The 26,038-nt window shown below is 36.7% G+C and overlaps 1 protein-coding gene across 1 annotated transcript in view; it reads left to right on the forward strand.

Moving 5' to 3' along the window:
* The window catches only part of si:ch211-250c4.3 (uncharacterized protein LOC100535981 homolog), a 55,473-nt gene that overhangs the window by 7,531 nt on the left and 21,904 nt on the right, over positions 1 to 26,038 (forward strand). The window contains exons 2-3 of the mRNA XM_056471300.1: positions 6,945 to 7,735; positions 19,930 to 20,094. Of these exons, the coding sequence (XP_056327275.1) occupies positions 6,945 to 7,735; positions 19,930 to 20,094 (956 nt within the window). The remainder of the gene's footprint in view (positions 1 to 6,944; positions 7,736 to 19,929; positions 20,095 to 26,038) is intronic.

Genomic DNA, 26,038 nt, shown 5'->3' on the forward strand with positions numbered 1-26,038 from the left:
GCAATATTTTGGCAGACATCGTGCAATATTTACGTCACCATGAAAAGAAAGTTAAAAGTTTTTATCAGGACTGTTTCATTTGAAACATGATTTCGTTTTTTGGGAACCGACTGGATCGTTGAAAGATGGGCGTAGCTAACAAAATGAAGGAAGATCGAGGAATGGACAAATTCAGAGTAGAAACGAGACATCGACTGATATGCCTGCCGTAAAGGACTGTGACTAGGAAGTGAAAAAAAGTCGGAGGGAAGGTTATGGTATTTGATTAACGTTTATGAATGTAAATGATTTACTTACAAAATGGTGAAGTGCATAGATTCATAGTTTGTAACAAGGACTACTTTATACATATAAAAATATGAAGAGTAAATTTCGATTTCGTGGCAACTTTAAGACATGCTTTTTTAGATGTTAAATACAGGTGTGTGATTAATTTAAATAACTAAATTATTAAATTATTCAATTACTTCCCTTCCCTAAAAACTCCAAATGCATATTCTGAAGAAAAAACAGCTGTGTTAGCGCCTTTTTGTGCTATTCTTCTCTACAAGTGTTTAGTAAATATACTGACAACACTCTTTCACTGACTGTTTTGCACTGACACAAATTGTAAGTAAATCTGGCCAATAGGTGTTTAAAATTATTCATGCATTTATTCATTTTCTTTTCGGCTTAGTCCCTTTATTAATCAGGGGTCGCCACAGTGGAATGAACCGCCAGCTTATCCAGCATACCTGTATGTTTTACGCAGCGGATGCCCTTCCAACTGCAACCCATCACTGAGAAACACCCATACACTCGCATTCACACACATACACTACAGACAATTTAGCTTACCCAATTCACCTGTATAATGAACACCTTTATTTAAATCACCTGAGTCAGTTCAGCCAATTAGCAGAAATGAATCATCTCTGGTTGCATGTGTGGTTTTTTCATTTGATGATACTGATAATCTGAGATTTTTACCCTCAGTTTAGTGTCTGTACAGCAGAACTCACGATCACAGCAGTGCAGAAATGTGGTAAACATGAGTGGGTGAGGCCAGATGGGGTAAACATGCTCTCAGTTGAGCTTGTGAATTCTTCACATTTCATCCCTGTGGATGTTTCTATCGATGGCTCTTAATGATTCTCACATTCTTCATCTCAAATGATTAGCAGCAGCATTTGGTTATACTGAAGCAGCCTTTTCCTCTCCCTTTCAGGACATATAATTGACAAAATGTGTGTTGAGTGGTTTTGTCTCGCAGAAATTCTTCAAATTAAATATTTATTAGTCTTCCCTTTAAAACATCGCTATGCTATTATATCCAGTCCATCTGGGATATATCAGTGATTTTATTAATCTACGCACAGCTGTAAAAAAACACTGGAGCAGATGATTCCAGGATTCTTGAATGTGAACGGAGTATTTTATCAGCTCAAAAATGTGAAGCACTTGCCAGTTGTACACAGTGAAAAACATTCTCCGCTGGTCTAGAACAAAAACACTACTGCAGAAGAAATTCAGTCAATAAGAAAAATATGCACACAGATACATTTAAAGATTATGGAAGATTAATTTCCAGCACACAAGTCAAATAATTTATGCTTGTAACACAGAGACGACGCTATGGCATAAAAATAAAGACATAAAAGTTAAAAGAGTTAGATAAAAAATGCATTGAGATAAAGAATTATGAGATAAAAAGATAAAATTATCATCAGAAATTATGACATTCTGAGATTTCTTATATACAGTTGAAGTCATAATTATTAGCTCCCCTGAATTATTTCACCCATGTTTATTTTTTCCCCAATTTCTTTTTAACGGAGAGAATATTTTTTCCAACACATTTCTAAACATAATAGTTTTAATAATTCATTTCTAATAATTTATTTGTTTTATCTTTGCCATACTGAGAGTAAATAATATTTTACTAGATATTTTTCAAGACACTTCTATACAGCTTAAAGTGACATTTAAAGGCTTAACTAGGTTAATTAGGTTAACTAGGCAGGTTAGGGTAATTAGGCAAGTTATTGTATAATAATGGTTTGTTCTGTAGACTATCGAAAACAAAATATAGCTTAAAGATAATTTAACTTTAACTAATAATTTTGACCTTAAAATAGTAAAAAAAAAAAAATTAAAAACTTCTTTTATTCTAGCTGAAATAAAACAAATAAGACTTTCACCTGAAGAAAAAATATTATCAGACATACTGTGAAAATTTCCTTGCTCTGTTAAACACCATTTAGGAAATATTTAAAAAAGAAAAAAAATTCAAAGGGGGGCTAATAATTCTGACTTTAATATAGTTAAAGTCAGAATTATTATGTCTGATAATATTTTTTCTTCTGGTGAAAGTCTTATTTGTTTTATTTCGGCTAGAATATTATGATATAGTATATACAACAGTTCTGTCTGGTTCTCGAATCCGATTGGCTGATAGCCGTGCGATATTCTGCGATATCAGAACACGTACAGCCTCTTTACTCTCGTGTATTACTTCACCCACACGAGTGGCAAGTAGGACAATAAACTCAATACAGTTTGACAAATATTGCCGCTGTTGGACAACATAATGCACTTTTGAGGGTTTTTTTTTTAGGTGAGAATGTAGTTGTTTAGATAGCGACTATGCAGTTTACTTATAAGGAAAGTGGTTATTTTCAAATATTTATCATTTTGGATATACCTGTCAGTGAGCAGAACAAAGATGGCTGACGTTGTCCATCCACAAGATGATGACAGAGAGCGCATAATAAGCCCTTAGAGGAGAAAAGATCTGCGTATTTTCAAACTGCAGCTGATCAAAACATTATAAAATTGGTGAGTGACAGTCTAAGTCGATCTCTCTCTTTTTTATGTTGCAGTGCTGTATTTATACCATAGTAACTGTAGTGTATTGAGTGTGAGATGGGACATGCGATATCAGGAATGTATCCATTTTGGCTTTTTCAGGGTTTATTATTGTTATATCCCGATTGCAACAGAGAAATACTGAGAAATGTCTCTAGACTGATAGCATTTCATGCAAAACAGGCAAAATCACCTGTTTTGTCATCACTTTAGACATTACACTAGAGAATCATTCAAATACTAGCTCTAAAATGACGTTGGTAAAATAGTAACGACTTCTGCTGTTCTGATGCCAGCTGCAGATGTAAATGAAAAAGGGAAGAAAGTAGTTCCTCATACAAAAGGATTTTTAGAAACTCTCCGTGTGTGATTTTCTTTTTATATACACGATTGTTCCATCAAACTACAGTGCGATATTGTATATCGTCACTGGTGATGCACTAAGACCAACGCACGCCTCCCACCAGTGCCGAAATACACCCATATGGCACTTCTACTCATGTGATATTGCTCATATATATAATGCCATATTAAATTTTACAATTGCAGTTATGATATAATTGTTCCAAAAAGTAATAACTCTGACAAATGTTTAATGCTATAACTATGACTTTTCATTTTATTTTATGTCATGAATTATTACTTAAAAATGACATCATTTTTTATTTTCCAAATATGGATATTTCTTTTTGGTGGAGATTAGTATTGTATCTGTCTTTTTTTATGATGCAATCCCTCTGCAGATATCTGCAGCTTACAAAGTGGTAAGGACCAGAAAAAAAAGTGTGGTTTGATTCCCGTGAACACTGTCATTGTCCTGTTTTTATTTTGAATTCATTATACTCTGCAGTATGAAGGACATTAGCATTACTTACATTCCTGGCTGCCAGGGGCTAGTACGGTCTTTTTGATCTCTCTTTACAAGCGGCCACGTCTGAGCGATGTTAATTGAAAACCGAGGGGGATTTTGATGCTGACTACTTGCTCCTACTGAGTGGCATCAAAAATGTCCCACAATCAGCAGTTCTGTAGTCCCAGCTGGAGAGCATGGGTGTAGGAAAGACTGACCCAATAGGTCAGCCCAATTGACCCGCAGAAGTAAATTAGCAAAATTTATATTCAAGGCCTGGAGGACTGCAATTACTGTATGCTTGGATTTCATATTGAGACCTCTTGTGTGTAATTTTTGGGAAATATCTAAGATGATGTGTTTATACTGCTAAAATATATATGATTTTGCAGAATCTATCACCAACACAGATCACTATCAGTGATGTTTTCAAAACATATTTTATCAGTCTTTTATGTTTTCTATATATTGTATTTGCTTTTATCATGGGCAGACACATTATTTTTTTGGAAAATGTTTGACTTGACAAAAGAACAGGATTATTATAGACTTTTTACCATTTGTTGATGAATATGGTCTTATTTAGTTTGATAAAACTAAATAATGAAGTGTATTTGTAGTAGATCTTGCACAAGTTTATACTAGAGTCTAGGTATACACACATGAGTTTACGAGAAAGAACTACAAAAACAGAAGCACTGTTTTTAATGGGGCCGGGGTGTAATACGATCAATGTTTTAACAGGCACAATCTAATCTGGGGAAAAAAATATAAAAAATAACAAAACACATGGGTGTGCTTTTGATGTGTGCTTATTATCAAAAGTATCATAAAACGATAATCTGTCAATGAAAGAAAAAGCTGGGAATGGCTGAAGTGGTTGTTATTGTTATCTTTTTCAAGGTCTAAATGGTCATGAAATGTTAACTTAGTGTACGGTTACTAGAGTCACATTATATTGGTGTGAATAATCTGAATCTTGATGTCTCAAGACGGATTGTCTCAGTTTCCTCAGTTTGTAACCAAGTGAAGCATTTCCTCTTGAATATATTCAGAAAGAACATCCGGTGAATCATCTAATTAGCCATTCATTTCCACTCAATGAAGAGATCTTGTCAGTCATGTATCTTTTTTTGTCTTTTTATAAAAAAAGGGGGGCATAACTAACATAATATTTTAGCACATATACTCCATTATCAACCTATCTACAGATATTCCAAAATATTAAGAATATAAGGACTGCAAATCCTGCAATTCAGAATCCCCAATATATGGTATAGCTTATACCCACCTGAGCATTTAACGGATCAGTAGCTCTATTCTGTATACCTGAAAAAAAAATCTATTTATTTATTTGTTTGTTCATTTATTTTCTCATTTCTCTTCCAAAGTACTCACCAGACATGTGCATTCAAAAATCCTTCATTCTTTCAAATGCTCAGACTCCTACATGGGAACAGTGAGATAAAGATTTGGTAAAAACACCTGAAATGTATCAGATTTCCAATACTATGAGGGAGCTGAAAATAGCATGAAGCTAATGCACAGATCAAAGTTCAGAGTAAGACAGGTATATATGACTTTTTTGTGGACCACTGATGATAAAGAATGCTTTATGATGAGATAAGCTCACCTCTTTCAGCACAGGAAAGCATGTCTGTATTTAAATGCTTTTAATATAATATGAATAAATAGAGCTGAACAAAAATTCAGCTTCACTGTATCTGTTACACGTTGTAAAAAATCCAACTTGAAGAACGTTGAAATTACTTTTTTTTTGTTGTTGTTGCTTTGGTAAAAATGAGTAAAAATATCTGTACATTTAACATGTTTACTTAACCTAAATCAAAATGTTCTTCATTAAGGTAAAAAGATTGGTTTTGTGAGCAAAACTTTGCAAGTTCACCCAAAAAAGTTACTAAAAAAGCCAACTTGTTACTTTAAGCTGAGTTAATCTCAGACCTTCTCACTTGACAAAATAAAGGTTGCAGTATTTCTAACCCTAACAACAATAACAAAAGTAATAGTAACATCAATAATAAAATTAATGTCATTATTGTAAATACTAGTAAATACTATTGCAATAATGCTATTGTTAACAATGTTAATGCTAACAACGCTTAGCAGATGTGGACTTTCAATTTGTATTTAACTGTCATGTGTGTGTGTGTATATATATATATATATATATATATATATATATATATATATATATATATATATATATATATATATATATGAAAGTATTTTCCTAACAAAATAAAAATGAAAATTCAAATGCCTAAAAAGATAAAATAATAAATTGAACTTTCAAAACAACAACACAAATCATAAATCAAACGCTCAAATAATCAAATAATAAAACAAAATGCATTCTCTAATGAGAAATCAAATGTATTTGACATTTAATTTCATGAACAACTCTTGTAAAATCCTGTAATAATTAAATGACAAATCAAATGCTCAAACTATAATTCAAGTTTCCTGATTACACACACACAGTTGGAAGCACATGATGGACTGATTACTAGGACTACAAAGACACCTCATTCACACAGACTCTATGCTGAGTCTTGTTTTTCCCTGTGAAGCATTACAAAGCATTTTCCCTGTTTTGATCCCTGTCTTGTTTACCGTTTTTGTTGTTTTGCCTCCTGTCTTGTTTCTAAAGCTGTGGTCACACTGCACTTTTCTCCCCATAGACTTCCATTCATACACGCGCAAATGTGTCAGACCGGAAACGCAATCTCGTGCAACAGTTGGCTGCATTAAAAAGCTCAAGCTTAGTGAACTCTGACCTGCGAAATGGCATCACATGTTTGCTTGAGACCAATCGAAGATCAAAACATGACCTCTCTGGGCAGAAATTTAAAACATGGACCAATCACTCACTTTTTTAAATGTCTAATCATCTTGTTTAATCACGTCTCTTTTCGCAGTGCAAAAACTCTGGTCTTCGTTTTAGTTTTTTAAATTGAACTATGTTTGTTTGTTCTGATAATGTATTAATTCTTAGTACCAATTTCCAATAAAATGTATCATAACAATGATAACACAGACAATCCCCATCCTGGTTCATTGCTTTTTGTAGTGATATCGTTGTTTGCTTGAGGATCACATCAAAGAGTGAACTGGGATGGGGTTTTTAGTTTTGAACTATCGATGGAGTGTTCACGAAATGTGATACTTGTTGACTGTATAAAACATTTTAATATAGTGAAAACCTCTCTTTCCATTTGTTTTGCAGGCAAAGGGGATATTGTTTTAGAGAATGAGGTTGTGCTGACAAAAATGAAACTCCTCAACAACTTTCCTGAGAGACTTATAAATGGTGATGATTCCATTTCATCCATCTCCATTTCAATGTCAGAGCAGGATAACACAGAGCCTCTCCAGGTTGACGACGTGATATCCGTCCACAGTGTTGCTCCTGAAACAACTGTGCCTAAAACCAAAACAGACTATCTATGTTCGATTTTTGCTGATTCTGGGCTTCCAAGATTGTACAAATTTGAATCTGAGGACTCTGGGGTAGAGATGACTAGTGGAGCAACTTCCCCATCCACCCCAACTGGTTCAGAGCAAAGCTTTGTGGTCCACAGCAGAGAGTCTTCGTGTGACTCTGGCAACCTGAACTCTCCTTTATCTGCTGGCAATCCTCTCAAAGATAGTTCGGTCTTTTTGGAAACTGAACAAACATCTTGTAAGTGCACTAAACCAGATTCTAATACCATTCTGGGAGACAGAACTGAGGATGAGAAAGCTGAGGACAACTTACTGGACATCATAATAGATTCTGAAAGGTCTGAGGATAGAGCCCTGAGGAATAGCACAGAGAACTGTAAAACTACCACTGAAATCGCAACAGTACAAGAGGAAATAACAAACACTGCAATGACTGATGACACCATGTCAAGGAGTTCTGCACATCATTATGATGGCACAACAGGACCTGACTTTCAGCAATCGCCTTTGAGGAAAAGTACAACCAGCGACAGTCTGGATGAATATATGGAAGAGTGCTGCAGGTTAAGTGAGGTAGTAAAAACTATTTACATGCATTTTAATGTTATTTACTAAACATCCTTATGTTACATTTGCTTTTACATAAGAAATAATGATTAGTTATAGCAAGCTTGCAAGTAAGTGGCACACGTATTAACATTATTCCCCTTTATCCCAGATTGCTATGCATTACACAGTATTTTCTGGGACTGTTTTCACAAAGCGAAATACAAATTACATAACTCATTCAGTATAAATGCTAAGCTGTTTCAGAGATTCTTGCATTAAGATGAGTGTGTAATGCTCTTTCTGTCAACTAATGTTTGTTTTCCACTGCCAAACATGACATGACAACAGTGTACAGGCCATTGTTTTCCATTTATCCTATTTGCATCTAGAAGATTTAAGTATCTTACTGACATTGTATAGATTATTTTTATTGGAATGTGCAGTCTCAGACAGTGAAAGCAACCCGTTTGTCAATGAAATGAAATGTCAGCATGGTAAAATGCACAGCCTGTGTTTACAGTTTAGAAGCACACACACACATCCTTTCGCATTAGCCCTAACGTCGGTCTTCCCGCATCTTGACGTCATCAGCTCATCACTGAATGTGCATTCAATGACCAAGAAGAAAAACAGGATAAATGCCTTCCTGTGGGTTGTGCTTCCACAGAAAGTTTTTTTTTTCTAAACGAAATGCTTCTTTCAGCATTTCTGCTAATTTCCCAAATATAGCGTTCATATGGCACACCTCATCTAGCTACCAGAAGGCTTACCATTTTATTATTCTAATGAATATTACTTACATATCTCTTTCCATATACTATAAAGTGCTTTCTAAGATATGCACAGTGAAATATTTTGATGAAATCTAGAGCAGGGCTATTCAATTGGCGGCCCGGGGGCTGATCCCGGGCGCCGAGGCAATTTGTTCCGGCCCGCCAATTAGTGTGAGCGAGACATCAGAAATAAATTTAGTTCAGTCGAAAATCGGCCGCTATAGTTATAAAGTGACGTGCGTCTGTTCAATACAGCACAAGCTGCAGTTGAAGGCTGCGCAGCAAGTGATTCATCTGACATTAAGCGAGTAACATTTGGATATGTTTGTAGAAAAGGTCTTTTGATCAATGCACTGATATCGTTATTAGGGATGCAACGATTAGCTAATTACACTATTAACTGCACTATAGTTTGTCACAGTTACTAAATTGTAATGGCTTCTCTACGCCGCGTTCCTGTTGCATGGAACGAAACTGCTGCAATTAAACAAATTTATGCCACCTGTGCGCTAGTTTAAAGTTCCGAGCTTATACCTAGGCTAATACATACGCACATTGGATTAGCTATAGCAGTGGGCCATTCACATATTGCGTCTTTTCTGCACGCAAGTTCGTTATTTTTAATGTAAGAATATATGCCAGTATGGGCGCGCAATCAGAGCAAAGCGATCACCTTTCCAGGCGCACACAGTAGAAAACATCTCAAGCTGTAGCGGTGGGAGTTGTGCATGGCTTTCAGGGCAATGTAAACAAAAGATATGTTAGACGAATTGTTATTAAAATGATTATGTATGTATGAACGCAAACAATTAATCAAAATACTTACCTAATGTAAAGCTGAAATTTACATTAGATGTGATAACTGTGAAACCATGATAATTCTTCAGATCGTACAACCAAAATCTAAAATTGTTGCATCCATAATTGTTATGCAGTTCAAAACATATGAATGTGTCTGAATGCAGAAGAAGCCTACTTAAGCAATGCACTGCTTTTGTTGTGCTTCGAAACACAACATTTAAATGTTTGTAAAAAAAGCCACTTTGTACAATGCAGTGATGTTATGTAGTTTCACCATACAATATTAACATTTCAATGTAGAAAAATACAACGTGGGTGTCTTAAGGAGCAAAAATACAACATATGGGCTCTTTTATCGGCCCTTCGTTTGGGATGCTCTTTGCGAACTGGCCTCTATGACAAACGAATTGAATAGCCCTGATCTGGAGTATTTTTTGTCTGGTGAATGTTTGGCTGATGAAAGCTTAAAAAGAATTAAAAAGACGAAAGATTCAAACTCAGTTTCAATAAAAGTGGCACAATATAAATAAAATTTTATATATTTTGATTTATCAATAAAAATCTATGTTGTGTAAATATATATATATACACAGTATATTTTTAATAAGTCCTTCTCAGATTATTTTATTTTGTTTTCATTTTTAACACAACTTAGATTTTACAACGGACCAAATTAAAACCGTACGTGTAATGTAATGTAATGTGTATTTATATAGCGCATTTACTGTGTATGGCTATACACCCAAAGCACTTCACAATCATGAGGGGGTCTCTCCACACCACCAGTGTGCAGCATCCACTTGGATGATGTGACGGCAGCCATAGGACAACGGCGCCAGTGCGCTCACCACACACCAGCTATTAGTAGAATGGAGAGACAGTCATACTCCCAGTTCAGTGGATGGGTATGATTGGGAGGCCAATGGAGATAATTTGGCCAGGACACTGGGGATATGAGAAGTCCCATGGGGTATTTAATGACCTTGGTTTAACATCTTATCTGAAAGACGGTCCTTACTGACAGTATAGTGTCCCCTTCACTTTACTAGGGTATTAGGACTCACACAGACCACAACCTGAGTGCCCCCTGCTGGCCTCACTAACACCACTTCCAACAACAACCGAGTTTTGCCATGTGGTCTCCCATCCAGGGACTGACCAGGCTCTGCCCTGCTTAGCTTAGTGAGTAACCCAAGTCTTGGGCTGCAGGGTGATATGGCTGTGGCCAACATTTGTGGTGAAATTTGTGTAATTGAACTTTTATCTTAATTTTTAAATATACAAATACAGTTTACCATTTAAAGTTCAGCTTCTACTGTGGCTGCCATGTGATGTGTATAATGATGTAATTGATGATACCACCACAGCGGCCACAACAGATAACTGAGGGAGATGTGTGGATGTGCTAAAGTACAGTACTGAGAGCCTAGAGGATGCACCGCAGGGAAAGCTTCAGATCTCTTCCCTTTAACGTGGCCGCCACATCACACAGCACCTGTTCATCTGTGTTGAGAGAGCATGCAGATTGCTGTGCAGATTACAGCTGGAACAGCCATTGCCTCTCATCTGGACTGTTTCCCTCAGTCCACCATACTCATCCAAGCCTCCCTGGATGTATCAAACAGGTGTCAAATAGCTCAAATTACTCACATATTTACCCAAATAATGCCTCTTTGATAGCTTCTAGGTCTTTTGGTGGCCAGCGACTGAACTTTTGGTCGACTTTATGGGAGCTATGATGACAGGTAGCCAGAGCGGTAAACTTGGCCCTCATCATCACCTGTCACCAAAGCTAATAAGCTAATTCCCTTGCCTGTTTAATGGAGCTCTGTGGCCTGAGGAAGAGGATATTGAAAAGGGACTATGAGCTTTTTTTCCCATCCGCTTCAAACATGACAACTTCAAAGGGCCTCTCTCTCTCGCTCTCACTTCTAATCTGATTTGTTCCCAACATATGAGGGTAGGAAGGACACAGAGCTACAGTAAAGATTTAAATGTACAGCAGGTGTATGCCTATCACAATAGACTGAATAACTTTCAACACAGATATAATGCGGAATTATACAAAATGCATTTATTGTTAAAGGCATACTTCGTTCAAAGATGAAAACTTGCTATTAATTTCATTCCCAGACGTAGAAATGATGTAGATGTTGAACAATTAAAAAATGAAACTCTTAACTTAACCTGAATTAAATTGATGTCAAATTCTCCCACTTAAAGCAATCATGTACAAATGAACGTAACTTTTACAGAAAACTGAAAAAAGCAGGTTTAAGTGATTAAATGGCAGACAATTTTGTATTTAGGGACTGAGGCACCGTAGGCCCTATTGGAATTGCTCAGTTTCTTCTTCCTCTTCTCTAGAATAAATAGTGATTTTGAGGGTCTAAACATGGTTGAAAACTCACAAAACTTTGCACACGTGCCAGAAGTGGTGAAAATTTATGTTTGTTATAGGTTTTGGAAGTAGGTGTGGGAAAATAGCTCAACAGCACCACCTATGCACTTTTGACAGAGTGACCCCCAGGCTAAGTTTCACGCACACATACGAAAATTGGCACACGCATCAAACATGCCACTACATATAAAAAGTCTCTTGAAGCAAAATCTCAAACCCAACAGGAAGTCTTATATGTAGTCTTATATGTTAAACTTCCTCTGCCGGAATTGCATTTCCAGGCGTTGTATTTAACAAACTTCTCCTAGGGATTTTATCAGATATTGTCATCTAAAGGCCTTGGCTATGTTAAATTGCGAAGATCTAGGCTGTTTCTCAATTCCAAGAATGCAGAGAACAGACTTGTGTTCTTGTGGAGACTGGTCTTGCCAGGTGTCCTTGGAAGAATGAACTCGGGAGAGCGCGAGAACAACTTCTGGGACTTCTAGGGCAAGATCGGTGCTCAAGTCTGCATCGGTGCGTCCTCGATATCAAGAACACTTCCGGGAAGTTTCACGCGTCCTCCGTTCTTGCGGTCTTGAGTATTGGAACTGAACTTTGGCAACTGATGATGACGTTAAACGAGAACACGAGGTCGCAAGACCGCTGAAGAATGCATATTGAGAAACAGCCTCACAAACGTTGATGTTTCGCCACGAAAGGAAGTTATTATAACTCAGGCGTGCATTGTCTGATCTGCCTCAAAATTCACACGTTTGTCCTGACCTGAACACGTTTACATACCAATATTGAGTTACAGTTATAGCGCCACCTGCTGGCAACAGGAAATGTCATGCTTTACAGACAAAATTCTAACAAATTCCTCCTAGAAATTTTATCGTATCATATCCAAGTATAATCCAAAAACCTTTGTGATGTTAAATTGAAAAGATCTAGATTCTTTTCGAAGGGCGTGTCTGTAGTTGACTGACAAAGTTCAGTGTATTGCCATGGAGAAGGAAGTACTTATAACTCAGCCACACATTGTCTGATCAGCCTGAAAATTCACAGGTTTGATGAGATTCCTCTCTTGAAGACATCTACATGCCAATATTGAGTCACAGTCATAGCGCCACATGCTGACAAAAGGAAGTTTGGCATAAATCTGTGATTTTATCAGATTTTTTCATATTTATTATCTTAAAGTATTATTGTCCACTGTTCACTGTCATCCTAAGGCCACCGCGCAGTGGTAGGCCCGGGTGCGAGGTCCCTTTCACTGCTTCTAGCGGTTTTAATAATATTTATGTTTGATCCATTTAAATGAGCATACACAGTCACATTGTCAGCTTACTTAGCATAATTTAATAAACAACTAAGCGTTTTTTGAATGTGCGTGTTAACAGACACTGAAGTTTCTTCTTCCATGACAGAGAGCTATCCATCAAATTGTCTAGTAGAACACTTAAGCTCACCCAATGCTGTCCCAAGAAACCAGGAAACTTCAAACTTTTGCACAAGAAAGTCAAACTAAAAATACTTAAATTTTAAGGTGAAACAATTAATTTGGTGTTTTATTAGTTTAAAGAAGAACAATTTTATGAGCTCAGAGTAGAGGAGTTAACATCTCCACTGCCACAAGTGCTAGAAAGCTCAGTACAGAGGTAGCACTTACTCACTTTGAACACTCCACATTACAACCAGATGCCGAGACATGTCACGGTATCACTTCATAAGCCCTTTGTCCCACAGCAATAGCAGAAAACTGTTTTTACTTATTATCAAAGGATGAAAGCATTATCAAATTAGCTCAAATATTTCAGAAATGAACACACAAGGGGCAGATGATGCACAATTTCCAGTTCAGCTGAGTCATGTAAGCTCAAATTATGTGTGGCCTGAGCAATATGGACTAGTGAAGGGCCAACTTGTAGACAGGCTTATTCATAGTTTTTAAAATGGAATTGGGAAATAAAAAAGAGATTATAGACTTTGATTGTTAACCACATGCATGTGTCTGGCTGGTTACCAGATAGCACACATATGTGAGTCTCTCTGGGTCTATGGGACATTAAAAGAATTTTTAAATCTGAGTTGACGGATGCATGGAGCAGAGCAAACTATGGTGTCAGGGAGGAATGAAGACAGCATAATTGCTCTTGGCCTTATTGCCCCCCTCAGCCACCCCCTGGAAGGCTACAGTTGAGGAGCTGAATTCCTCAGCTGTAGCATATAAACATAGTCATAAAGCAAACATTTCTAGAGTGTGAGCGACTTTAATCTAATGATAGATGAGGCATGGAGACCGGCACTGTGTGCGCCACATCCAGCTTTAAACTTTTGGCTGACACCTCAAAATGTGACGTAACAGGTCATGACACTTGAAAGGTTTTCAATGGCTTTTAGATACGCAGAAAAATCCAGGATATCAACACATCTTCTTGGTCTAGCAGGACATCTTTGGATAAATACACAAGGCTCGTTTAATTTCAGCCAGCAATATCATCTTTGTTTTAGCCTCATAATCACCAGAACACCAGTTGTGCTTACTTAATGATGAACCAAAGCTTCATGCATTTCCCACAGGAGTTTAACAGAATAACATGAGTCACAGTGTGGTACAATAAATTAAACCATGTGGTATGTTTAATGTCACATAACTTTCAGATATTTATCATTATAAACACACTAAATGACAAAAATCAAATTAACTGAACTGAATAAATCTGGACGATATCTCTTTTGTCTTCTGTGAGGCTACTTCATCACTGATAAACCCAATCATCAACCCTATAATTGAACTGAACTGAATCAACATTATACTGAGTCGAGCTGAATGATGGCACTATTCCCCTTTAAAACTGAAATGCTCAAAATGATGATCTTCACACTTGTTATTGATCTAAACTGAACCATAATTTAAATTCTGACATTATCTAAAGCAGGGGTCACCAATCTCCATTTATCTCCAACTTGCCTCAACACACCTGCCTGGATGTTTCAAGTATACCTGGTAAGACCTTGATTAGCTTGTTCAGGTGTGTTTGATTAGGGTTGGAGCTAAAATCTGCAGGACACCGGCCGTCCAGGAACAAGTTTGGTGACCCCTGATCTAAAGCCTGTCTCACAGTGTGAGATTTGTAATAATCCCAAACAATTGTAGCATGTCAGACTGCACAAACATGATCTCCAAGTCAGACTATAAAATGTCACGGACATGGAAGAAAACTCACACAAAGATTGACGTCATCCATCGTTGACACCTTCACTGTCCTGCATTCTGACATGATACATCACAGCAAACAAACTGCATAAACAAATGGTAATGGTCGTTTTGACATTATGCTGATTGATTTATCATTTAGCTCCGATTGGTTCTTGGTTTGACACTTGTCACAGCTGAATTGGGTGCAATATTCAGACACAGCCAGAACACAGCCAGAACAACAATTGCAAAGGCCATTTTAAGTGGATGTCCATGAATATGTTAAACCAACTGGAATCTTATCGTATTTGTCAAATTGTGGCTGCAATTGTGGCTTTGATAACACTATTGTCTTTTAGAGCTAGCTGCTTTAAAAACCAATCTGACGTAAGTCAATTTCTGAGATTTTCTAACTTACGTTGCTTTGATAAAATCTGCATTGTATAAATCACAAAAGAAATATTAATAAATGTTAAAACACAGTAAGACAGTAAGAGGAAATACATTGTTATGTCTTAAGAACATTTCAGAAATGTCTTAAAATATACACATGAATATTGCAGAAACACAAAAAGCATTTCAATAAATTTTAAATGCATTTAATGTATTACAAAAAATTGTCTTGTAATCTTCAATCAAGACATCATTCATTAAATTGAGGCATTTAACCATTTAACACACCACAATGCGACGCATTGTTCAATTTAGGTTTGAAAAAATCAATGCAGAAAATTAATTCATATCAGTACATTGTGGCCTGTCATTACAGAGTGTATAGAGACCATAACTCCTTCAGACCAGTGGTCACAATCCAATGACTTCATTTTTGGAAAACCGAGAAACATGTATGTATGTGTACAGGTACATGTCCCATATAATAATATGGAAGAAAAGATTTGTTGCTATTCTGTTATCTCATCAGTTCCCATATCTAATGCATCAAGTTGAAAACATGATACTTCTTAATTGTTTCTGTGTTATGACCTTAAAAACAAAAACACCTTTTCCTCTATCTCTGAATAAACCCCACATCTGGACCCTGATCCCTCTCCACTGGTGTCACATTAACTATTGCTTTCAACTTAACCCAGTGAAAAAAAATTCAAATAATAAAGGACTATTTTCTCGGACACGCCTGAATGGAGTTATGATATGTTTCCTCATATTTGGTAATACAGAGGTTATGCAATTAGAAAAATATTGTTTTTGCAATCCAGCCCAGAGGCATATGCACAATTGTTTTCCTCAGTTTGTTTTGATCTTCAGAATGTGGTTAGAAAAACCACATCCTCACAGCAGAGAGAGAGAGAGAGAGAGAGAGAGAGAGAGAGAGAGAGAGAGAGCTACACTCCATTCACACCATACACAATCAATAACCATATCATCAAGCTTAAGTGTTAACAGCTTTATAGAAAATTATCTTCATGTTTTTTTTGTTAATCAAAACATTCCCCACTTTTGTTTCTGAGTCTGTGCGTAAAAGCATGTGAGAAACACAAATCTTCCACATTTAGAAGGGAAGGAGGTTGAGAAAGGGAGTGGGGCTTTCCCAAACCTTTGTGTCTTCCCTTCTCCTGGGCCACTTGGGATCCTGGGCAAAGGAAGTAGATAAGATCTCGTCATTTTTTCTGCATTCACGAAGGCCTGCTACAGTTTTTGGCTTCCCCACGTATTACGTGGAATTCCAGTGCTGGACGTTATTTCATGAGCGAGCACCTTGTTATGTGCCACCTGTTTGGCTGCCACTTTAAATGTGAATAAGAGAATGACTGTTGTTCATTCACATAAAGCTTGAAAGATTACACTGTTTCAGTTGTAGCTTGTTATATTTAATTGACAGAAGTAGAGGATTATTATATGAGTATATGTTGAAATTTGAAATGAAATTTGTAGTGGAGTAGTGGAAGAATGCTGGTGTAGTTATATCTAAATTAAAACGCATTGATTTCAGTTTTATACAAATGTCTCTTTTGACGGATGATAAACTGAAGAACAGCTCCACTGCTCCCGATCAAGCAAGTCAGAAGTGAAAGTGGCAGTTAACCAAAACTCCACCAATTGATGGAAGTAGTGAACAAACCTTGGGAGAAACCAGGCTCAGTTGCCTGGTGGTTGTATCCTAAGATCTATGCAGAGATTTGTCTGTCACTGGGATAATTGAAGTGATCAGTCTTGTGCTCTTGACTCATCGAGGACCCCACAGTCTTCAGTGTAGTTCATCAACAGAATTTCATTTGATCTTGTTTCCTTTTTCATTCATATTTTGTGAGCTTATTTGACATAATTAGATCTAAACCTACCAATACACCCACCCCTAGGCCATATTCTGAAATAAGTCAGGAATGTGGATAAAAATGGGAAAATTAATTAATTAAAACACCAGGTATAAAAAGAAATTTGTCTCACTGATCTACTTGTGATAAGATCAACAAAAATGCATATGAATACCAGCTGTAAATAGGGCATCTATACCTATTTTACCTATAGTAACATTATTTTTCTCACTGTACTCTTTCCTCACCAGAGACTCACGGCAACTCGTAACTTTTTGATTTAGTGGCTAATTCGTACGAATTCGTACGATCTAATTCATACAATTTAGTACGATTTGCTCATCCGCCAATGGCGGTTGGGTTTAGGGGTGGGGTTCGGTGCCACGCCTCCTTTTTAAAATCGTACAATTTCGTATGACTGAATTAGCCACTAAACTGTCAAAACGTAAAATACTTACGTTTTCTCGTGAGATCAGGCTGGAAGATCACCATTATTAGACTTCAGTGGCTTACTAGTGCCATTGATAAGTGGCACGAGTCTATCTTTAACAAGATCTATGTATAATTTTGACTCATAAAGCTACAAATACATTTAAAGCAATGATGGATTTATGATTGAAGTAAAATACTACTACCAAAAAAAAGGTATGAGAAAAGTTCATGGTCATAGGAGAAACGTGACCTGCCAAGGATCTCAAACTCTGTCTGAGGAAACAAGTGATGTCAGCTTCTAGTATTTCATCTCTCCGTCATGTCTTCTATTGTTTAGCCCCTGTGTTTCCATTAATGCTGGGCTTTGGGACTGGATTGGACGTAAGTGGCACGGAAAAGCTTTCGGAGGGAAAAGGCCTGAGAACTGAACTCACATCCTGCTTTTGTTGGGACACTTTTTGGAATGCTGATGATTGTATAAATATTTGTTCAAAATTTCTTTAGATTTTTTTTTAAAACATGCACGTCTACACCTTTGCAACCAATCATTGAAGGATGAGTCAACAAATAAACACCAGGAGATAAAACACTTGCTACAGATAAATCAAACCTTTAAACTACAGTTGTTACCTTTAAATTCAGAAGCAAAGTAACAATATCAGGTTAAATTTTCTTCACGACTTGCAACTGAAAAAAATCATCTTGTCAGTTATGGCCAAAAGTCTACACTGAGATTGTGGAATATGTACTGTGAATATTAATTTCAACCCAGGCTCATTCTGAAAATGTACCTCTATATACATTTCTGGAGACCGCGAAATACATCCCGGGGTTACGTTTTTTTTGTGTGCAGTTTTTGTTTCGCGAATCCACGTGAGGCCGCTGTGTACGCTTTTTGAGATCTCAAATTTGAGTGCCTGCTGTTCTCGCGTAAATCCACCAGAGGCCGCTGTTGACTGACTGTTTTGACTGACTGAATGACTGACTGATCGACTGACCCACCCTCCCTGTTCCCTAAACCCAACCAATTTTAATAATTGACCCGTTATTTAATTGTTTATTTTATTTTTTGAATTCTGTTTTTGTCTTACCTACTTTCTGGAACCGTTTTTCACCGGACTCGAACTCCGTCATTGTGGTCATCTCCTCTTTGCATCTCACGTCCACCGACGTACATGGCGAGCTAACGGGACAAACTGGTTAAAAAGCTGTCCACACGGAGGTAAGTGTTCAGGTGGTAAGCGAGAAAAGGAATGGCGCATACCGCCCCCTAGCGTTCGTTTAAAAAATGAAATGCAGCCATACGTACCTCTGGATACATAATGTATCTACGTTTTCAGAATGAGCCTATGTTGATTAATTTTAAATCCATGTAAATACACAACATTCTCAGTATTGGTTTTAAATATCAATGTTGTACCATTAGCTATTAAAATCTGTTTTCTTTTAAATGACTAAATTAAGTGCAAACTATTGGAAAAGCGTGTCATTGTTTGCCTGAACCTGTATTCATACCTGTTACAAATCATATTAAGAATTTCACAGTAATTGTAATTTTTTTTTTTTACATTAAACAGTGGGTGAGGATTATTATGCCTTACATTCATTCATTCATTCATTTTCTTTTCGGCTTAGTCCCTTTATTAATCTGGGGTCGCCACAGCAGAATGAACCGCCAACTTATCCAGGATATGTTTTACGCAGCGGATGCCCTTCCAGCTGCAACCCATCACTGAGAAACACACATACACTTTCATTCACACACATCCACTACAGACAATTTTAGCTTACCTAATTCACCTGTACCACATGTCTTTGGACTTGTGGGGGAACCGGAGCACCCGGAGGAAACCCACGCAAACACAAGGAGAACATGTAAACTCCACACAGAATGCCAACTGACCCAGCCGAGGCTCGAACCAATGACTTTCTTGCTGTGAGGCGACAGCACTACCTACTGCGCCTCCATGTCGCCCTATGCCTTACATCCTTGCTATAAAAATCAACTGGTTTACCCGAAGACATGCAGACATGCTCCTGGAATGATCTTTACTGTAAGAACCTTTGCTTTGTTTTGTGTTCATTAGCACGTCAAATGAGCCATTAGCTTTCAAACAATAGGATGCTGTTCACACTGTTCTTGTTGACTTACTTTACAAAAGTTGCTCAACCCCCTATGGTGTACATAAACATCTCCGTAATCTCTTTATTTAGAGTCTACCTATTGTCCAGAAAGAAGTGGGGGGTCTTTCTCCAAGGGTGCAGTCCCAGTGTCCAGCGTCACAAAAATAAACAAAAAATAATAATATTGCTTAATGAAATGAGTTTGTCTCTGTTTTCTTCTTGACAACCAGGTGAACCAGGCCAGTCAATCCAACCCACTGGGCTCTGGACTGGGGTACCTAGAGCATATCTGCCAACTCATAGAGAAGATTGGACAGCTACAGGAACACAACCTCCGACTGCAGAAACAGATCTGTGGCCTGCAGAAGGAAGGAAGGGTGATCAAGACTAAAGAGGTATAAACTGCCTAACAGATTCATCTTTAAGTCTGGGGACACACCAGCTGATAGGTGGCAATGACGGGTGTTGTTTGAGTGCTAGTCAGCTTTAGTTTTATTTGGGATTTAGTCAGACATTGTCAGCTGCTTTGACTAATTCTGTGTATCAAATAGCTGGTTGAGCTCATTGAGAAAGAAAACATGCCTACATGCTGGTTGCTGTTGACCAGTCTGTCTCATGTGTACTAGTCATTTTTTATTTAGTTTAGTCCCAATTCAATGCAATACAACACCAAAGTTAGCATTCCTCAGAAACATAGTTTTCCTTCCTTCTTTACCTATGGTTTGATTTGGTAGTTAATAGTGTGTCTCAACCAGTAAAAGCTTTGTATTTTCCAGTCTTAATCTTGAAGGTACAGTGTTTAATATTTACAGGTAATTAAGTTTGAATAGAAAATGTTTTTTTTTTTGATTTTTGCTAAGATGTACAAAGACATTTGACATGCTTTAGCAACAGTATACCTCTCTAAATAACCTATCAAATTCATTTTAAGTAGGGATGCACCGATCCCGATACTTGGATCAGATATCGGTTCAATACCGCATATTTTTGCTGGATCGGGTCTCAGCCAGCTGGTACCGATCCAAATCCGAGCAACGAAGGCAGCCTATTATAAGGGCTTAGAAAGTTGTCATGTAGGGCTACTATATCTGTAAAAGACTGAAGCCATTTTATAGTTTAATCTGAAGCACAGATGAATATTCAAGTCCTTAAATTAATGTACAATTCAGCGCTTCCCGCCTATGCGCTTGTTAATAATTTTTCATTCATTCACAATGTAAACTGCGTCACGTTCATGACAACACGAAAAACTTTCTCCAAGACTATTTGTTCCTGTTAATATAAATGATTAGTGGAGAATTGCATTTAGTTTTGCATTAAATGGGTTGATTTGGCCCTGCATCAAGGAGTTCATTGCTGTTTCGAAATCATGTTGCTGTGTCTGTTAGATCAGCAGATTGCATTTGCAACACTGGAGTAGAGCGGATTATTACCTGCTCTTCACACATAAAGTAAGCCTACCTGAAATTTTAAATTAGAAAAGGCTCAATATTACATTGGACAGATCATCAATGCACTGATTTTATCCCTTTGTGCTGCTCAGTTTTGAAAATGTCCGCAGAGACCGGAGAGCTGCGCGATGTGTCTCTGTGATGCATCAATTGTTCATTCACGCACCGGCTGCGCAGACGCATTGTGTGCTGCTCCGTAAAATTATTCTGTAATATTAAAAGTTTCTGTTCTCTCATCTCTTTCAAATGAGTTTATACTTCCGAGGGGAATACTTTCAGTGCTGTGAATAGTTTGTAAAGCCTGGCTCATTGTGGTCAAATTAGTTGATCAAAATAATAAAAGTGAAACCGGCGGGCTCATATGGATTGTCTGAAATATTTGGATACTCTGAAACTGAATATTTTACTCTAGTTTTATTTATATTAATATTTTATTTAAAAGACAGTTTGTGTTTTGATTATAGTCAATAGTGGTAGCCTACAGATTTCAAAGAAAAATCTAAACATTAGCTGGACCACAACAGACAATGTCATAACGAATGCTCAATTAATGTAGCTTAGTTTACAACAAGCATGATTTTACATAGATTAAGCCTTCTGCCATATACAGTAGGTCTATAGGTCTGTTATTTTTCCTAAAGAAGATATATTATTTGAGTTTATCACAAGAAACTGTATTATGTTAAAAAAAAAAATACGGCACAGTATCGGTATCGGATCTGTATTGGTCGATAGTCCGAAATTTTGGTATCGAGATCGGATCGGTTCCAAAAAAAGGTATCGGTGCATCTCTAATTTTAAGTCAACGACATGCTGTTTCAAACTCAAGTAATAAGGTCAATCAAATGACCCTGAACCTCCCACATAATTAGCTTACTTAATTCATACATTTTGCCCAAAACAGAACTGTGAAGGGTCAGTTATTGGAATGAACACCCACAAACCTACTAAATGTGGGGGAAATCTACAGTAGAGGGCAATGCATATCACTGCTATAGCCAATTTTTCAGGTTATGATTCTTTCACTTTGTATGTAATCATTATCAGAGCCCTCCCCCTAAAAGATCAAACATTAGAAAAATAAAGCATAAAGAGGTTTACAAACTGAGAGAGAAGCCACAACTTTAAAGTAAGTATAAAATCTATTGACGTCCCTTTCAATTTCAGTTGACTTTTTTCTCTTTAAACTCATTTCAACTCAAAGCCACTTTGAAAAAAGTAAACTTTTGCCTGCCTGTATGCTGATTAGATTAACTGTTTTGAAGTACCACCTTGAACATTAGAAAAGCACATACAGTATGGCGCAACCCATCTGTGAAATAATGGCTAACCCCTTTATGAATTTATAGCCTGTTCACTTATCTTCAGTGTTTACCATTGAACATTCAATTTGAAGTGAGCTAAATTTGGAATTTATGACTAAATATTTGCTGTTAGAGTTTTTAAGATAAATTACAAAGAATTTTGGGTTACACATATTTAGTGTTCTTGTTACAGTCTAATTATACTTAAAACAATTGAACAATATTTATTAATGTACCACCTGTTATTACTATATTAAATACATTTAACAAGGACACTGAAGATAAATAGGTGCCAAATTTTGTACTTGCGAACAACTTTTGAGAATCAGATTTAAAATAAAATCATTTAATCATTACTAATTGTTGTTACTGATGTTTTATTGGCATTTAAAAATTCTAAATGACTGGTAACTGTGAAAAGTTCATTTCAAACTCTTTTGTAGTTCCAGATTTGAAAACACAACATACTTATCAATCTGAAATGGTTTAAAAGCATCACTGTAGGTCTAAATTCAAAATATGAGCAGTAATTTGTTGTGGGTAAAGCCGCATATTGATGCCTGGGGCAAATGATTATCGGTTCATACTGTCTTAGTGTAAATCCAGCTGTTTTGAGTGCAGGGTTTAGGGTTTTTTAGCCATGATGGATCAAAGTGTATTTAACTAACAGAGCTGCTGGATTCAGCCCTTTTTCGACCCATACACAGATGGGGTATTCGTTTCAAAAGACCTGATGTCCTCTCACATGGATTTCATTTGTTTTTATATGTACCATGTTGACATTGTTCAGGACACAAGTCTTTTCCAGTGTTTTTGTTTGGTATATTTGAGAGAAGCTATCTCAGACATGACATTTTTGTTTTGATTGATTGCAAAGCAGATGAACACCATTGTAAACCCTACAAAAATAAATATTCTCAAGTAAATTTACAAATGTTTAGGTAATTTAGCTGTTATTTATTGCTATAAGTATCAAAATGCAAAAGAATTCTGGTAAATCAAACAGCTGTTAAGTTAACAATCTGTAGCATATAAAAATCTGAACCACATGTTTGTTTTCCATCTCAGAAACGGTGCATCTGGCTTGAATGTGATCAACCCAAAACCACAGGAAAAATATCAACATGCTTTACCATGTTTGTGGAGTGATGCATGTTTTTCTGACATGTCTGTCGATGTTTTTCCCTTTGCATTTTGTAACTAAATTAGTAATATAAATCCAAAATGTTCTTCTTTGTTGAATGTGGATGCAATCTAAAAAGCAGATATTGTAAAAGGGTTAAAACGGTAAATAGCTAAAATGATTCATCAAATTTAATAGCTAAATCTCTGGGCACTACAACTCTTTTTTTTAGTATAGCATTCATTCATTCATTTTCTTTTCGCCTTAGTCCCTTCATTAATATGCTGTCGCCACAGCGGAATGAACTGCCAACTTATCCAGCATATGTTTTATGCAGCGGATGTCCTTCCAGCTGCAACCCATCACTGGGAAACACCCATACACACTTACTCACACTCATACACTACGGACAATTTAGCCTACCCAATTCACTTATACCACATGTTGTTAGACTTATGGGGGAAACTGGATCACCCGGAATAAACCCACGCGAACACAGGGAGAACATTTTAGTATAGCAACTGGTAAATTTATGCAGTAGGTTGAGAGAATACTTTCAAATTGGTGGCAGGTTGTGATGATAGTCAGTGTTTCATGCCTTCTATTATATGTTCTGTGTCCATGAACAAGTTTTCTTCTCTTTTACTTCATCAGCCGCTACATTAATTTCGCAAGAGCCCTCTGTGAGACACACAGGTGCAGTTGAATGAACCCATGACTTCAGGATATAAATGGTAGCAACAACTTTGATTGTGTTCCAATTTTGATACAACGCAGCAAATGAATGCCTTTACTGATTAAAGACCTGTGAGATTTTAGTGTGTAGATATCTTCCTGAATTGTGGATGAAGTGCTGTTCAATGAGAGTAGATTTGTTCATGGTTTTTCATAAAGTCAACTCTAAACAAGCTCTGGCAGGTTGGGCCCTAGGGCCGGAAAAGACTTCCACGGTCACATTGAGTGAGCTCAGTAGGGGCCTGCACTTCAAAGGTCATCAAAGAAAGCACAGGAGAAAGAAAGGCATAAGAAAGGAGGACTTTGTAAAAGAGTTCTTCTGTCTGGAAATCAAATATAAGCTCATATGATATATTTTGCCTTAATTTAAATCTTGGTAATCAGAACAAATCATTTAACAAATGATTCTCACAACCTCCAGTTTTGTAGAACACTAATGCCTGACAGAAGTATACATTTATATTATCTTACATTCAGTCATTTAGCAAAAGCTTTTGTCCAAAGCCACTTACAATTAATCTTAAACTCAACACTCACAGTAAATATGCAAGACAATATCATATTGGATTGGATATAGAAAACATACAGCAAAAAAAATCCTTATCTTTAAGAGTTACAATCTTTTTTTTTTGTCGAATACTGTACGATATCAAATTGTGAAAGATAATTATGACTGTCTTAAGATCATTTATCTTTTTTTTCTTACTAAGTAAAGCTTAAAGTTAGCCATTTTACATGCACATTTAGCTTAATTACTATCAGAGACATGATTTAAGACCAGCCTTGTATTTTTAATAACTTGTCTTAAGATTGCCCATTTAAAATAAAATAATAAATCACACTTGTTTTTTAGTGACAAAATACATTCCATCATATTTTGTAGCAGTAAGCTTTATTATTTCGATAAGCAACAAGCAATAATTTTGCATACCTACTGTCAGGTCTTAATTTGAATAAAAAGTTCGGACAATATGCATTGACGGTATGTTTGATCTGTTAGAATATTCAATCAATTCCATGCGTGTTCAATAAAAAAAATGTGAGGAGAGGATTTTCTTCAATGTCAAAAATCATCATTTATTGGATACAAATGGATAAATAGAATTACAGAATTCTGTAATCCTCAATGCAACTCAAAAGGAGGTGCGCAACAACTTTCATTTCCTGACTTCAACTTATATAGGCAACTGATATTAACAGGTGAAGTTTAGTGAAATTCGTCACTTGTCAATCATTCTCCACTCCTCCAACGTACCCGACATACAGTACGTTTCTACAAATTCTCTGCACAACATTAAGAAGCTCAACTACAAATTCTGTGCTGACAGGAAGTTTCTAGCTGCAGAACTTCCAGTGTGTGGTACATTCCCTTTCCGTAAGGAATCTGTAATTGTAAATTTGTTTCGGGACTTGTAAAAGTGTTTTGCGTCTTGTTAAATTTTTTCTAAAATGTAAATTAGTTTCGTCCTTGGTAAAATAGTTTTTCCTATGTAATTGTGTCTTATGATAGGTAAAAATGTTTTTCAAAATGTAAATTTGTCTCGAGCTTTGTAAAAGTGTTTCACACTTTGTAATGTTGTTTTACACTTCCCGGCCACCGTAGTTAACCATCCCTTACCGTACGTTTACACCGAAAGTGGCGAGAGCGTCAAAGGTCGCTCTGGCCGCTCTGGCGACAATGCTGTCTCTCTTTAGCTCCAGCGGCGAGAGCGTCAAAATTTGCTAC

This window comes from Danio aesculapii, chromosome 13, assembly GCF_903798145.1.
Source record: "Danio aesculapii chromosome 13, fDanAes4.1, whole genome shotgun sequence".
Taxonomy (NCBI): domain Eukaryota; kingdom Metazoa; phylum Chordata; class Actinopteri; order Cypriniformes; family Danionidae; genus Danio; species Danio aesculapii.